At 30.9% G+C, this 14,512-nt stretch overlaps 6 protein-coding genes across 6 annotated transcripts; 3 read left to right on the top strand and 3 right to left on the bottom strand.

Annotated features, from left to right (window-relative positions):
• Positions 1–83: 83 nt before the first annotated feature.
• On the top strand, positions 84–2,369 carry UTP4 (small subunit rRNA maturation protein UTP4; the record flags this gene model as incomplete). The annotated part of the gene is made up of 1 exon (XM_046079597.1): positions 84–2,369. The coding sequence occupies one exon, from the start codon at positions 84–86 to the stop codon at positions 2,367–2,369; it is 2,286 nt and encodes a 761-aa protein (XP_045933218.1).
• A 329-nt stretch (positions 2,370–2,698) lies between these two features.
• Positions 2,699–4,312, bottom strand: SCDLUD_004720 (uncharacterized protein; the record flags this gene model as incomplete). Its single annotated transcript, XM_046081458.1, has 1 exon — positions 2,699–4,312. The coding sequence occupies one exon, from the start codon at positions 4,310–4,312 to the stop codon at positions 2,699–2,701; it is 1,614 nt and encodes a 537-aa protein (XP_045933217.1).
• Positions 4,313–4,836: 524 nt separating this feature from the next.
• Positions 4,837–6,603, top strand: PEP7 (phosphatidylinositol-3-phosphate binding protein; the record flags this gene model as incomplete). The annotated part of the gene is made up of 1 exon (XM_046079596.1): positions 4,837–6,603. The coding sequence occupies one exon, from the start codon at positions 4,837–4,839 to the stop codon at positions 6,601–6,603; it is 1,767 nt and encodes a 588-aa protein (XP_045933216.1).
• A 519-nt stretch (positions 6,604–7,122) lies between these two features.
• NMD2 (Nmd2p) lies at positions 7,123–10,452 on the top strand (the record flags this gene model as incomplete). Its single annotated transcript, XM_046079595.1, has 1 exon — positions 7,123–10,452. One exon carries the CDS (start codon positions 7,123–7,125, stop codon positions 10,450–10,452), a length of 3,330 nt encoding a protein of 1,109 aa, XP_045933215.1.
• Positions 10,453–10,466: 14 nt separating this feature from the next.
• On the bottom strand, positions 10,467–11,663 carry PTC7 (type 2C protein phosphatase PTC7; the record flags this gene model as incomplete). The annotated part of the gene is made up of 1 exon (XM_046079594.1): positions 10,467–11,663. One exon carries the CDS (start codon positions 11,661–11,663, stop codon positions 10,467–10,469), a length of 1,197 nt encoding a protein of 398 aa, XP_045933214.1.
• Positions 11,664–12,133: 470 nt separating this feature from the next.
• On the bottom strand, positions 12,134–13,336 carry YHB1 (flavohemoglobin; the record flags this gene model as incomplete). The annotated part of the gene is made up of 1 exon (XM_046079593.1): positions 12,134–13,336. The coding sequence occupies one exon, from the start codon at positions 13,334–13,336 to the stop codon at positions 12,134–12,136; it is 1,203 nt and encodes a 400-aa protein (XP_045933213.1).
• Between the last annotated feature and the right edge of the window lie 1,176 nt (positions 13,337–14,512).

Below are 14,512 nucleotides of genomic sequence, written 5' to 3'. Positions count from 1 at the left end.
ACTAAAGAGAAACACAAAAGGCTTTCTTAATTACAAAGTATAGAAATATTAAGAATAATAAAAAAAAAAAACGAAATCGCATCATGACAACGTCTAATGAAGTCTTGATTCATAGATCAAGATTTGTTAATTTTGAACAGGGTAACATCACATCATTAGCATTTTCTCATAATTCAAATGTAAATAAAATAACACCAAACGATTTAAGACTCGCAGTTGGGAGATCTGATGGCCAAATTGAAATTTGGAATCCAAGGAATGATTGGTTTCAAGAATTATTAATTCCCAACGCCGCAGAAAGATCTATTGAAGGATTGGTTTGGTGCAATATCCCTGGAGAATCACTAAGATTATTTTCTATTGGTGGCACCACTGTAGTGACAGAATGGGATTTGTCTACTGGGTTACCATTAAGAAACTACGACTGTAATTCAGGTGTGATTTGGTCCATTGCAATCAATTCATCTCACACTAAGTTAGCAGTTGGTTGTGATAATGGAAATGTTGTTATAATAAACATTTCTGGTGGTCCAGGCGTTTTTGAACATGAAAATATTTTGCAAAGACAAGATTCAAGAGTATTAACAGTAGCTTGGAAGACCGATGATTTTGTGATTGGTGGGTGTTCTGATGGAAGAATAAGGATTTGGTCCGTAAAGAGGGAAGAGTATGGCAGACTATTGCACACTATGAAAGTGGACAAATCCAAAAAGGAATCCACTTTAATTTGGTGTGTTTTATATTTACCATTAAGGGACCAAATAGTCACTGGTGATTCTACTGGCTCGGTTAAAATTTGGGATTTTAAATTTGCTACTTTAAAGCAATCTTTTAAGCCACATGATGTTGACGTATTGTGCTTGGCCACAGATGCCACTAATACCAGGATTTTCAGCGCAGGAATTGACAGGAAAATTTATAATTTTACTTATGAACAACAGAATTTTAAAAATGTTTCCAATTGGACCATATCTACCAATAGGTTATTCCATGCGAGTGATGTTAGAGCTATGGCTAGCTATCAATCAAAGGGTGCGGATTTCTTAGTTTCTGGTGGTGTAGAAAAATCTATTATTGTTTCGTCATTAACATCATTTGCCGATTCCAGTTATAGGAAACTGTCTGTTGTTCCGTTTAAACCTCAAACCATAATAAACGAAGAACAAAGACTAGTATGCTCATGGAAGGACCAAGTTGTCAAAATATGGTTTATTGGGGAAGATGTAGTTACTGGCAGCAACAAAAATTATAAGCTGGTTTGTAAATTAGTTTTAAAAGACACTGAAAACATAAATACATGTGCATTATCAAAAGATGGCCAAATTTTAATTGTTGGCAGGTTAACTGTCACTAAGATTTTTTATTTGCATCCAACCAGTGAAGTTTTAAAAGTCACTAAATTGGATAATAGATTTTTGTCAAGTAATGGATGTAAGAACATCAAGTTTATTGATAACACTAATGTCATTTTAGTTACCCCAGAAGATGAAATATTTATGGTTGACTTAGAAAATGAAGAAGAGGGTGCCACTAAATGTTTTTCTGAGTTCAAATTACCAGATTTAAATAGTCACAAATCAAAGATTTCATATATGGACAAGATTAATTTAATGGAGGTTAGTTCAAAATTTAATTCTGCTTTAATAACTAGGATTTGTGGTGCTGTTGATTATATCGACATGACTACAAATGAAGTTTTTCCGATAGCCCGTTTAACAAACTATATTACTGCTATTAATTTTAACGAAAATAGAAAATCAATTATTTTAACTACTGCTGGCAATAAAATTTATGAATTTAATGTACCAAAAAATAAGAAGCTACATGATGACGAGGGTGATACTGAAGAAAGCTCTCTAACACAATGGTCTAAAGCTAATTCGGATTTCTTACCAGTACAATTTAGCACACTAAAGGACAAATGCTTGGGTATTTTTCCAGACAAGGAAAATAGGGTATGGTTTTGGGGCAACACATGGCTGTGCAATTTTGATTTTAGTTATGATATTCCAACTAGTAGAAGGAAAAAAGTATCTACTAAAAGAACACATGATGGCTTGACTGTTGTTAATTCTAATAATTACATATATGGTGGTGGGAATTCCCAGGAAGTTGATGAGGATGAAGTTGATGAAGATGAAGATGCCAACATGGATTTATATATGATCAAAGCTGCTAAAGTTGATAGACCACTTCTAAATATTTCATCAGATAATAATAATATTTTCTACATGTGTGAAAAATATAAACCAATTTTGTATGCTGGAAGGCTATCTGCTGAAAAAAATGAAATGATTGTTGTAGAAATGCCAACATTAAAATCCTCAAAGACTGGGTATTACAACTTACCAAAACTCAAGTTTAAATAGTTTCTATATTTAGATTTGCCTTTTTCCTCGTACTTTTCCAATATTTTTTTTTTTTTCGTTCTCATCTGATAATATTTTAAATAATTAAAATGGCCTTTTTCCGTGCTTCAAAACTAAAATCTCATTGAAAAGTTAACATTAAACGTAGTAAATCATGTACTATTATCCGATATTTATATATTTATAATTAAGTTTAATATATATATATATATATATATTTAGGACACATTTTAAAAAAATTATAATTGCTAAGTTACAGGGGATGGGGTGGGGGAAGGGTTTATTAAAAATATCATTTTTTATTACTATTATTACTAGCATTTAGGAAGTTAGTGTGAATATTTTTTGTTATGTTTTTTTTTATTTCTATGAGCATGTAATATACTGAAAAAAATGGCTGTTGAAGTAAAGGATGCACTTAATGCATACATCAAATCAAACCAAACTTCCATTCGTATACTAGAAATTGCTAGTTTTTCACCTAGTAAATCGTCCAAAGTTTGTGATATTTGTTGTGGCAAGTTTGATCTGATTAGTAAAAGAGTGGACAAGATATAAATGCCTGTCAACTCCACAAAAATTAGGTTTTTAATGACGGATAAGGTATTATTATTTAGGGTATTAATTTTCCCCTCGTTTTTAGAAACGGGCAAACCTTTTCCATTAGTGGCTATAACAGATAACTCCAGGATTTGGAACCGTGACGGTAAGAACCTTAATATTTGGGATATTGTATTTAGTACAGTAGAAATTGAACATACAAATAAAGATAATGATATTAGTAAAGAAAGTAGCGTTGTTAAAGAATCCAATTCCTGCTGATAATTGAAACTGAACAAAATAGCATCCAAAATATGTGCCAAGGAAACAGCCAAAGGATCTCTATCCAAATCTTTTTCGTAAAATTTAAATTCGTAGTCCAATGGATGGTCTCTCCAATGATGGATGAATTGTGGCATAGTAATGAAAAATACGGTGCTCAACTTAAATATACAATAAATTAAAAAACAAAATTTGAAACACTGAGAGGATAATCTAGCTACGAGTGATTTTTGAGAAATAGTTTTCAAGTTGTTTAGTTCTAGGTAATAAAGTCCAATCTTATCCATTAGTTTCCGTTTTAAAATAATTGGTGTTTCATTAATGCTTTCTTTGCTAACATTGTTCAGTTTATGTACAATATCCATATTTTCCTGGATGTTTTTTTCACAATCTTTGATTTGATACTGTATGGTGTCTTTAGTCAATAAACCCAAATATTTGACAAAATTGGCGGTGGTATTATTATTGTAATTATGAAGTAGACCTGATAGTGCCTTGTACGGTGTTGATATGGATGCAATTCCCGATAAAACGGCCATGGTGGTGGTACCGATTAAGGCTAATTTGGTCAATAAACTGTTGGTAAGATAAAAAGGACCGATATCAATATAAATTAATGATAAAATCCAAGCCCAAGTCGCGCCGTTAGCCATAAATAATATTGTATTGAAGGAATATGAGGCACTAAAAAATTTGTGAAAAATAGCTAATAAAAGGATAAAGGGAATTAACAGGATTAGGGAGATCGAAAGAGAAAACAAATCAAAGGGCCATATTACCGTAGTGATTAAGTTACTAGTCTGTGATATGTTTGCAGTTTTAATTTTCCATAGCACAATTTCTATAGCCACTACGTTTAATGAGATTGTAAATGAAAATAAATGCCGAATAAGCTTAATCAATATTTTAGAAGGAATTGAATATGTAGAATACAATTTGTACAAAAAATGATCTTCAACCGTACATTTTAAACTTTCGAATATTTCTGAATTAGCACTGGCGAATGATTTGGGGATTATATCAAAGATGGTTTGGACTCTGAACCATAACACTTTATAACAGAAAACATAAGCTATTAAAGATGTTATTAGTAGGATGTTTATTATGAGGAAATCACTCATGTTTATTTTATTTTATTATATTTTATTTTATTTTATTTTTTCGTCCCCTTCCTTTAACAATCAGTATTTTCATTTGATGTTTTTGGTTTGTTGAAAGAAATGATTTGGGACACAGCAGCATGAAAAATGGAAAATGGAAAATGGAAATAATGAATAATAAATAATAACCTAATCTAGGGCTTATATTATACAGTATTTTTTCCCCGAAGCTTCATCTCAATGCCCTATTTTCTCATTTCTTAATCATTTAAACAGAAGCCCTAACCATTTTTAATCTTTTAAAATTTTTTTGTTTGTTTTTTTTGCTTTTGTTTGTTTAATTTATAATAGTCAATAAGTCATAACACCAACTAATTAAACAAAGAGATAGGTGATCTACACCAGTCCTTATTTATTTATTATAGATTAATCAAATTCAAGTGCTGCAACAACTACATTTATTATATACTTGATTTTTATATCAAACTTTAGCCAAAAACAAAACAAAAAAAAAAAATAATACCTTCGTACTATATGTACATACAATGAACCATAATAATACAGACACAACTCATATAGAAAACAATAATCAAAATCAACAATACGAATGTCCAGTCTGTAGCGAGTTATTGTATGGTATAGTTCAATTAAATAGCCATTTAGATATACAACATGGCTTTGCAGATGACTCTCAACTAACTTCTTCAACTGCTAATTCTTCAACAATTTCTCTACCTTCCCATTCAACAACTAACACACAAACCAATAAGAAACAGGCAAAATCACATAATTCGAATCATAATAGTAAAAGAATCACTCCCACTCAAAGTGCCACCAAGCAAATTGGGTTTTCGCCCAATTCTATTCATAAAGAAACAGAAAAAAGTATCAGTAATGATAGTGAAACCAGCAGTATAAATACTCATAAAAATTTTCATCTAAAGATTTCACATTATCAACCACGACATTCTACTAATAATTGTACCACATGCGGTAAAATTATTGACTTTAAACATTCAATAAATTGTAGAAAATGTGGGAAGATTCAATGTTTCAAGCATTGTCGAAATGCAATAAAATTAAATAAAAATGCAGAATACGACCATTCTATCAGTGGTGTTTGGTGTAGGTGTTGTCATAAATGTTTTATTGAAAAACCAGGATATAACGACTTTGGATTAGTTGTCGACAAATTTGAAAGTTTCCAAAAACAACGCACATTAAAAAACAATGACAAGGAATTAAGAATTTTACAATTGGATTTAAGATTAGTTAAGCTAGTTAATGGTATAAACAAGATATTAGAAAAACATAAATATACACTCTTTTCCAACATACAAATTAACTCAGATATACGATCATTAGAACAACAACAAATTGTCCCTTGGGACATGGAAGCTACGAGTTGTGGTATATGCTACTGTGATTTATCCACTGCTAGTTTATTGTTTGTGAAAAAACATCACTGTAGATTATGTGGTACATTAATTTGTGATAAAATGACCTGCTCCAAAGAATTCCCACTTTTATTAATATGTGCCATTATTGAAAGTGCGAATGAATATGGGAAATCAAAATTGCCGATGGATACTCGATTAGCTAAAAATAATGCGACTAGATATCCTGATTTGCAAATTAGATTATGTAGCAACTGTATTCAATTAACATTTACGAAAAAAAAATTCCAAATGGATTTACAGCAGGCACCATCGCCACTTTTAGAGTATTGTGAAAAATTGTACAACTTGAGAAAAGTTTTGGATTCAATGATACCAACATTTTCAGGACTTTGCGATAACATAATAGAGTCATCACTGAAGGGTTGCAATAATCCCAATGATTTGGAGAATTCAGAACAATTTATTAAGATGAAGGGTAAAATTTTTGAACTTTTTTTTAGGTACGAAGAGGTATCAAACTATATAGATAAATTGACTTGTAGTACGGATTCTGAGAAGTTAATGCGAAGCAATATTAAAACTTATTCAGCAATTTATATTGCTGAAAACTTTGTTCCTTTACGGAGTAAATTGGGAGCTATTTTACAGAAAGTATTGGCGAAAGAACAGAATAGCATAAGTAACAATGATGAGATGAGAAACATTGAAGATATTAAAAAAATCAAGAAATTTAGAGAAGAACTGGTAGTTTTACAAGAACAGAAATTTCTAGTTGAAAAGATGATGGATACGGCCAAAAGAAATAGAAAATTTGATGAATTGGAAGTTTTAAAGAAAAATTTGGATGAGATTAACGGATACATTGAAGAGACACAAGCACAATTAGGCAATGAAGCTTTTGTTAGTTTGTAATGTGAAAGAGAAAATTGGCAGGGAGAGCATTTGTTTTAAATCATTATATACGATTAGATAGATTCTTTTTTTTTTTTTTATTTTTATTATTTTAAAGATTAACTGTTTAAAAGAAAAGGCGGGTTTATACGTACATCGGACTTCGGCTTAGCAACAAAATGTTTGTGATTTTTTATTTATTTTTATTTTGTTTGTTTGTTTGTTTGTTTTACAAAATTTTTCTAATCACATGACTGAAAAATGAAAAAGAGAGAAAAAAAAGAAAAAGAGAGAAAATTTTTTTCCTTTCTTTCTTTCTTTCTTTCTTTTGGTCCACTTCAATGCCTGAAGCCGTTTTTATTCAAACTCTAAAATATTATTAAAACTACAAATCTATAATAAGGGAATTATCAATCACAAATTTCTACAATATTTTACAAATGAATTAATAATAAATCACTTCCATTTTTAAAAAACATTAACACTATATTGAATAAAGAAAGTTAAAAAAAAATAAACTAAAAAAGAAATAAAAATTCAATGAATAGAGAAAGAAGATTAGAATTATATAACTTAAATAATGAAAGTTGGATACATGCGCCATGTTATCCAAACCTATCAAAAAAACTAGATTCTAGTATTAAAAAAAATACAGGATTTATTAAAAAATTAAGACAAGGTATTTTCAAAGAATCATTATCTAGTTTACAATCTGATTTATGCAATGTTCAATTATCAAAATATTTAAGTGAAATTACTACAACTTTGGTAGAAGGTTTAAAAAAAATACCTAATAAAAATGATGACGTTTTTGCTTGTATAGAGGTAATTAGTGGGTTACACCAAAGATTTGGTGCTGATTTTACCCCAAAATTTATGGTTTTATGGTTGCAAAATTTTGATATTTCAGCATTACCTGCTGATGAAAAGGAGACTTGTACCAAACTAAAATTTATTTCTTCTCAATTAAGAATTTTTACGGAATTATTATTGTGTGGGATAGTTTCCTCTTCAGCGTCTTTTTTTCTAGATTATAAAAATGAATTCCCCAGTTTTATCTTAGCAAGACTTGAAAAAAAAGATCCACTATTGATCTGTGTATTGAAAGAAATTTTGAATTATAAATTTAAAAATGGGTTAACCACTCAAATAATAGCTACAAAATTTGTCAAAAATTTCCCTGAATTTTTCCATGATGAAGGGGGAGAGGAATCTATATTGGTCAAAGATTACGGCGTCAATGAAAAATCAATTTATATGGTTAGGCAAATGTTTACTTTATTAACAGAGGCAGCGATTAATCAGACCGTTGATTTAAACAAAACATTAAGAAAGTTAATGAAAGAACATGAAAAAGCACAAATCAGAACAGGTAAATTAACAAATGAATATACTGAAAAGTACGATGAATTGAAAATAATCTATGATAGGTTTCATGCCTCCTGTGAGATATTGGCACCAGAATTAGGGTTAAATTTACCCGCTATGTCCTCAGATTTCACTAACGATATTGTTACAAATGAAGCCGGTAGTGAAGAGACCACAAACGAAATAACCGCTATTAGCAGCAATAACGATATGATTACGAATAAGGTAAAACCAGCCTTTGAAAGAATATGGGAAAATGAAGAAACTAGAAAATTTTATGAAGTTCTACCTAACATGGAAAATTTTGAACAACCAGAAAATACTGCCACCAAAATTAATGATAAAAGACAGCAAGATATCAGAAATGTATTTTTCAATCATTTGGAAACTTGCGAAACCGCTGAAACGATTGACGCATTAGCCAAAGAGTACATTCAAGAGAATTTGGATAATAAAGCCACCAGGAAAAGATTACTGAAGTTTTTTATGGAATCACAGGATTGGAGCAAGATCAGGTTATATTCTCGTTTCTTAGTAATTTTCAATAACCTAATGCCTGAGATTTTAGAAGAGCTAACCAATTATTTGGATAGTGGGTTTAGAAGCCAATTACACACAAACAAAATTAACGTTAAAAATATTATTTTTTTTGCTGAAATGACAAAGTTTAAAATGCTACCTTCATTCATGATTTTCCATAAGATTAGAACTTTAATTTTAAATTTGAATGTTCCTAATAACATTGAAATTTTAACCATATTAATTGAAAATATGGGGAAATATCTTTTGAATAGTCCAGAACATAGGGAGCAGATGTTAAAAATGGTGGCTATGATCAAAGAAAAACGGAAGGAGTTTCATTTATCATTAAATAATAAGCAACAATTGGATGGCATTTTATTAATATTATTTCCACCAGATATGAGAAAATTAAAAGAGAATGAAAAAACTTTGACATCAGAACAGATTTTTTTGAAGATATTAATTAGGAAAGAATTGGACTATTTTGAAACCAAAATTGTGACCAATTTGATTAGGAAATGTAATTGGAAAGATCCTCAAACGTATGAATTTCTATTGGATTTATTTTGCAAACCTGAATTAATAAGTTATAATTATATCCCGAAACTAGCCAAGATTGTGTCTTTATTACAGAATTTTTATAAAAAATTTACAATTGAATGCATTGATACAACTTTGGAACAGATACAACTTGGTTTGGAACTAAATGATATGTCGATGAATATGACCAGAATTGCACAGGTTAAATATTTAACTGAATTTTTCAACACAGATTTAATCAAGTTTAATATCATTTTAGATCATTTGTATAAATTTGTTAAGTTTGGGTACTCATCTCAAGGTTTGTTATCATTTGAATCCAACCCGTTGGACATGCCAAATAATTACTTCCGGATTTCCTTAATTCATATTGTCTTGTGTGGAATTTCTGAAAATAAGAAAGTTGTTGGAAGCAAATTTATTAGACATAAGTTAGAGTTGTATATGAGATTTTTTGAGTATTATATTTTTTTCAAGAAAAGGAGTTTAAGCGAGACAGGGAATATTGAGTTCCCCAAAGCTGTTGAGTTTAAAATTGCCCAAATATTTGAAAAGTTTCCATTACAAGATGTTTCCAGCAGTTTGGAAGAAAGTGGTGCCAAATTAACTAGTATGTTACAAAAGATGGACGAATATAAAAATTTAGGCGATGAAGAAGAGGGAGATGTAGAGAACGAGGGAAGTGAAGGTAAAAATGAAATTGATGAGTTGGATGATATAATAAATGCTGAAGCTAGCGAATTGAGTGATGTTAGTGAGGACGAAAAGTACTATTCTTCCGATGCAGAAGAGGGAGCAAGTGGCAACGAAGAAGATAATGGTGATAAGTTAGGTGTTCTTTCTACTTTTATCTCCAGTGTTTCTGATTTGTCAACTGGGTCTAGATCTGACTCTGGCTCTGGCTCTGACTCTGACTCCAATTCTGACTCTGATTCTGATTCTGATTCTGATTCTGATTCTGACTCCGACTCCGACGACCCATTGTCTGCAGCTAGAGAGTTGGATATTAAGAGGATTCAGCAAGAATATGAGGAAATATTGAAAACCGAAGAAGAGCTAAAGGCACAAAGTGAATTAGATAAAGAATTTCAATTTATGATGCAGGAAAGTATGGTTAGTAGAAAAAACGAAAAAACTACAAGATCATTTATGCCAGCTATTGATGTTAGCGATTTATCTGTTACTTCTTATGTGAACAACAATGCCAACGAAAATAATGCCGGCATTGATGTTACAAGCAGTGGGGCTACAGAAACTACCAATGCTCCTGGCAAAGTTCCATTTAAATTTTTGACTAGATCCGGTAAGAAAGTCAATAGCAAAAAGATAGAATTACCCTCTAATATAAAATTTGTTTCTAATGTTTTGCAAGAAAAATTGAAAAGAGAAGATGAGCGTGAAAGAATCAAAAACTTTGTGTTAAATAAAAATTACAATTAGATTATATAGGTTCACTATTCTACTTTAACTAGGACTAATGTAATATCGTCTTCTTTGCCACCAACATAATTGGCACCAGTAATTTTTGATAATTCTTGAGAAAAAATACTTGGGAACTGTGGGTCTTTACTTAGCGCAACTGTTTTACCGACTAAATCCTTGGTAATTCTATCTAGATTTTCTTGGGATTGTGTCTTGGTGCTAATCTCATTATCACGTAGAAAGTTGGCTAGATCGCCAGTATCGACGTTGTCGGTAACACCGTCGGTAGCCAAGATAACAACGTCATTTTTCATTAATTGGAATTTATAATCATCTGCTTCTTCAGGTGTATTTCTAATAAAACCACTCCCTTTCGTTTTAGCCGAATCCAAGATATACTTGGGAATAATACTTAGTTGATATGGTGCATTAAAGGATAGTACTTGGAAGTTGGTGTGGTAAACTAAGCTGTCATTTCTGAAAACACCGCACCAAGAATCGCCCAAATTAGAAACTTCTAGCTCCCCGTTTGGTTTCAAATGAGCAGCAATACAAGTAGTGCTGCCTGCCTTAACAACACCCTCTTTAACTACCTCATTAAAACTTTCAATTAATAGTTGTTTAGTGGTTGATGAAAATTTGTCTTTATTGGAGAATTCGCTTAATTTACTGCATAGTTCTCTGGATATGGCACTTGAATCTTCTCCCATTTCAATCCACCCACCAACACCATCGGCGACACCACAAAATAAATCGTTAGATTCCCTTTGGTTAATAAAATAGTTGTCTTCGCCAGTTGGTGAATTCTTAGCTACTAGTACTTTTTCATATATTGGGTCACTACGATCCTTTGGCTGGTATGCAACTGAAACTTTATAATTGAATGCTGATATGGTATTATTGGCGAAATTTGAACTACTTGATCCACTTGAATTGCTGCTAGCGTTGAATGCGGAATTGAAAAAAGTTCTCTTAAAATATGCATTATTGGCAGAACTATGGGTTGTGGCATTGTAAAGTTTGTTGTAGAAAGAAGTTGTAATTCCTAAAAACAATGAATAAGATGATGACAAATTATTAATTATGTTGTTATTTGTTAGTAATGAAATTGACGATGTGGGGTATAATAATGAAAACAGCAATGAGATTAAAACTGGGAAAATAATGGTTATAATAAGAATAATTAAAAACGTACTTTTTCTTCCAAAGCCAATGGTTAGTCTAAACATTTTTGATTGGGTATTGTCAGTTGTGATGTTATGTGTGGTTCAATAAAGAAGGGATAATTTAAAACGACTTTTAATATTTGGTAGAGCTTGTTTTTTTTTATGTCTTAATTTTCCCAAGAAAAAAAAAATGCATATATATATATATATATATATATATCGTAATGCTTAATCGGACATTCGGTAAAATTGGGTTAATTAAAAATATTTTTGTTGATATCCGATAAATAGGAATAAACCCTAATATAGGGTTTTATAAAAAAGAGAATGGAAACAAAAAAAAAATTTTACGCTTTGTTAAATGTCAATATTTTCGACTACATATACATATTTACCATTAACAGAAAGAAGAAAATAAATAAATAAATAAATAAATAAATAAATAAATAAATAAATAAATAAATAAATAAATAAATAAATAAATAAATAAATAAATAAATAAATAAATAAATAAATAGATAAATAAAAAAGATCTAAGCAATGCTCATTTTAGGACCAAATGGTTCATAGTGTAATCTATGATAGTCATGTGTTTCCTTTTCAGCTTCCAACAAACCAATTATATCATTCATGAATGAAAGTGATCCACAAATATATATGTCTGCTTTACTTCTTACAATATTTTTTTCTTCTAAAAACTTTGCATCAATACGTCCCATGTTTTGGTTTGTGTAAATTTGAATATTTTCAGAGTTTTTTAGTTTGCTCAATTCACGTTCAATTGTTTCTGCGAACGGTTGTTCTAATTCACTTTTATTAGTTTGAATCCAGACAATTGGTCTTGTTGGACTACCCTTCATCACCTGTTCTTGTAACATTGATATCAACGGAGTTGCTCCAGAACCAGAAGACATGAAAATTAACGGATATTCATCCTTGTTTAACAGGGAATGATCTAAGCTGAAATCACCAGAGGGTGCACTCAATTCGATTTCATCACCAACATTAACATCATCAATTAAATAATGAGAGACCAGCCCTTTGTCAGCTAATTTAACAGCAAATTTGAAAACACCAGGTGTCTCAATATCACAAATGGAATAATGACGTAAAGCATAGTGACCATCATTTCCAGTAGGTGGCTTAGTTCTAACTGTAATATATTGCCCAGGTTCAAAAATCTTAGAAGATTTTCCGTTATTGCCGAATACTTTGGAACTTAACGGTTTGACAACAAACTCAACAATAGAACCACTTTTATTGGTTGATAATTTATTTATTATTGTAAATTTTTCCCAGCCCTTCCACAATTCTTTTGCATACATATCCTTTTCTACACCAATGAATATGTCAGCAATAACCTGGTACGCTTCTTTCCAAGCAGTTAAGATTTCTTGTGGTGGGTTGACTATTTCCTTTATAGATCTTATTAAATACTTACCTACAATTGGATAATGTTCTGGTTGAACCTGTAAAGCTCTGTGTTTATAACCGATTTGAGTCACTTGAGGTAATAAAACGGTTAAATCATCTATGTGCTTAGCGGCTGCCAAAACGGTCATGGCTAAGGCAGTTGGTTGCGCACCAGTCATCTGATTTCTTTTGTTAAAAATATCGAGCAATTTTGGGTTTTCAGATAACATATTTTTGTAGAAATTCTTTGTGATTTCCACGCCATGTTGTTCCAAGACTGGGATAGTGGCCTTGATGATAGAACGAGTAGAAGCTGATAGCATTTTTCTGTTTTTTTCTGTTTTTTCTGTTTTTTTTTTTTTTTTGTTTATCTTTTGATAGATGTTGTAATTTTGTTGGAAGAAAAGACTAGCTTTAAATTAGACAGAGATGCTTCCTATATACTCTATCAAAAATTGATACTTTTAAACTGATAATTTAATGTTTCAGCTTTAGATACGAACTATTTTATTTACGAACAAAACGTGGACCGATTAATCTTTTTTTTTTTTTTTTTATTAATTAATTTTGTTTTTACGTGATTTAAAAGGCAATCTTTTCAAGCTTTGCCTTTTTTTCTTCCCCCGTCCACAAATCAGGCGACCATTCCCAGCCAATCAAAAATCAGAATTTACGTTGTTTGTTATATTTGTGGAATGTAACAAGTTGGTCTTTTTTCCTTTTTTTCTTCCCCCGTCCACAAATCAGGCGACCATTCCCAGCCAATCAAAAATCAGAATTTACGTTGTTTGTTATATTTGTGGAATGTAACAAGTTGGTCTTTTTTCCTTTTTTTCTTCCCCCGTCCACAAATCAGGCGACCATTCCCAGCCAATCAAAAATCAGAATTTACGTTGTTTGTTATATTTGTGGAATGTAACAAGTTGGTCTTTTTTCCTTTTTTTCTTCCCCCGTCCACAAATCAGGCGACCATTCCCAGCCAATCAAAAATCAGAATTTACGTTGTTTGTTATATTTGTGGAATGTAACAAGTTGGTCTTTTTTCCTTTTTTTCTTCCCCCGTCCACAAATCAGGCGACCATTCCCAGCCAATCAAAAATCAGAATTTACGTTGTTTGTTATATTTGTGGAATGTAACAAGTTGGTCTTTTTTCCTTTTTTTCTTCCCCCGTCCACAAATCAGGCGACCATTCCCAGCCAATCAAAAATCAGAATTTACGTTGTTTGTTATATTTGTGGAATGTAACAAGTTGGTCTTTTTTCCTTTTTCATTTTATTTTACACTGATGATAAACCTTATTTTAAAATGGATTTTGTTACAAAATAATAAGAAAACAGATGTCAGAGATGGTTTTTATGATAAATAAAAGAATCAAATCTTTTAGGAAAAAAAAAAAGGTTTAATGACCAAACTTTTTTTTGTTTTGTTTTGTTTTTTTTTGGTGGTCTGGAAATGAAAATGGAAATAAAAATAATTCTCAGGCGAAAATTCAAACTCA

The sequence above is a fragment of the Saccharomycodes ludwigii genome, chromosome VI, assembly GCF_020623625.1.
Source record: "Saccharomycodes ludwigii strain NBRC 1722 chromosome VI, whole genome shotgun sequence".
In the NCBI taxonomy this organism is placed as follows: Eukaryota; Fungi; Ascomycota; class Saccharomycetes; order Saccharomycodales; family Saccharomycodaceae; genus Saccharomycodes; species Saccharomycodes ludwigii.
This window is presented reverse-complemented; position numbering and strand designations above follow the sequence as displayed.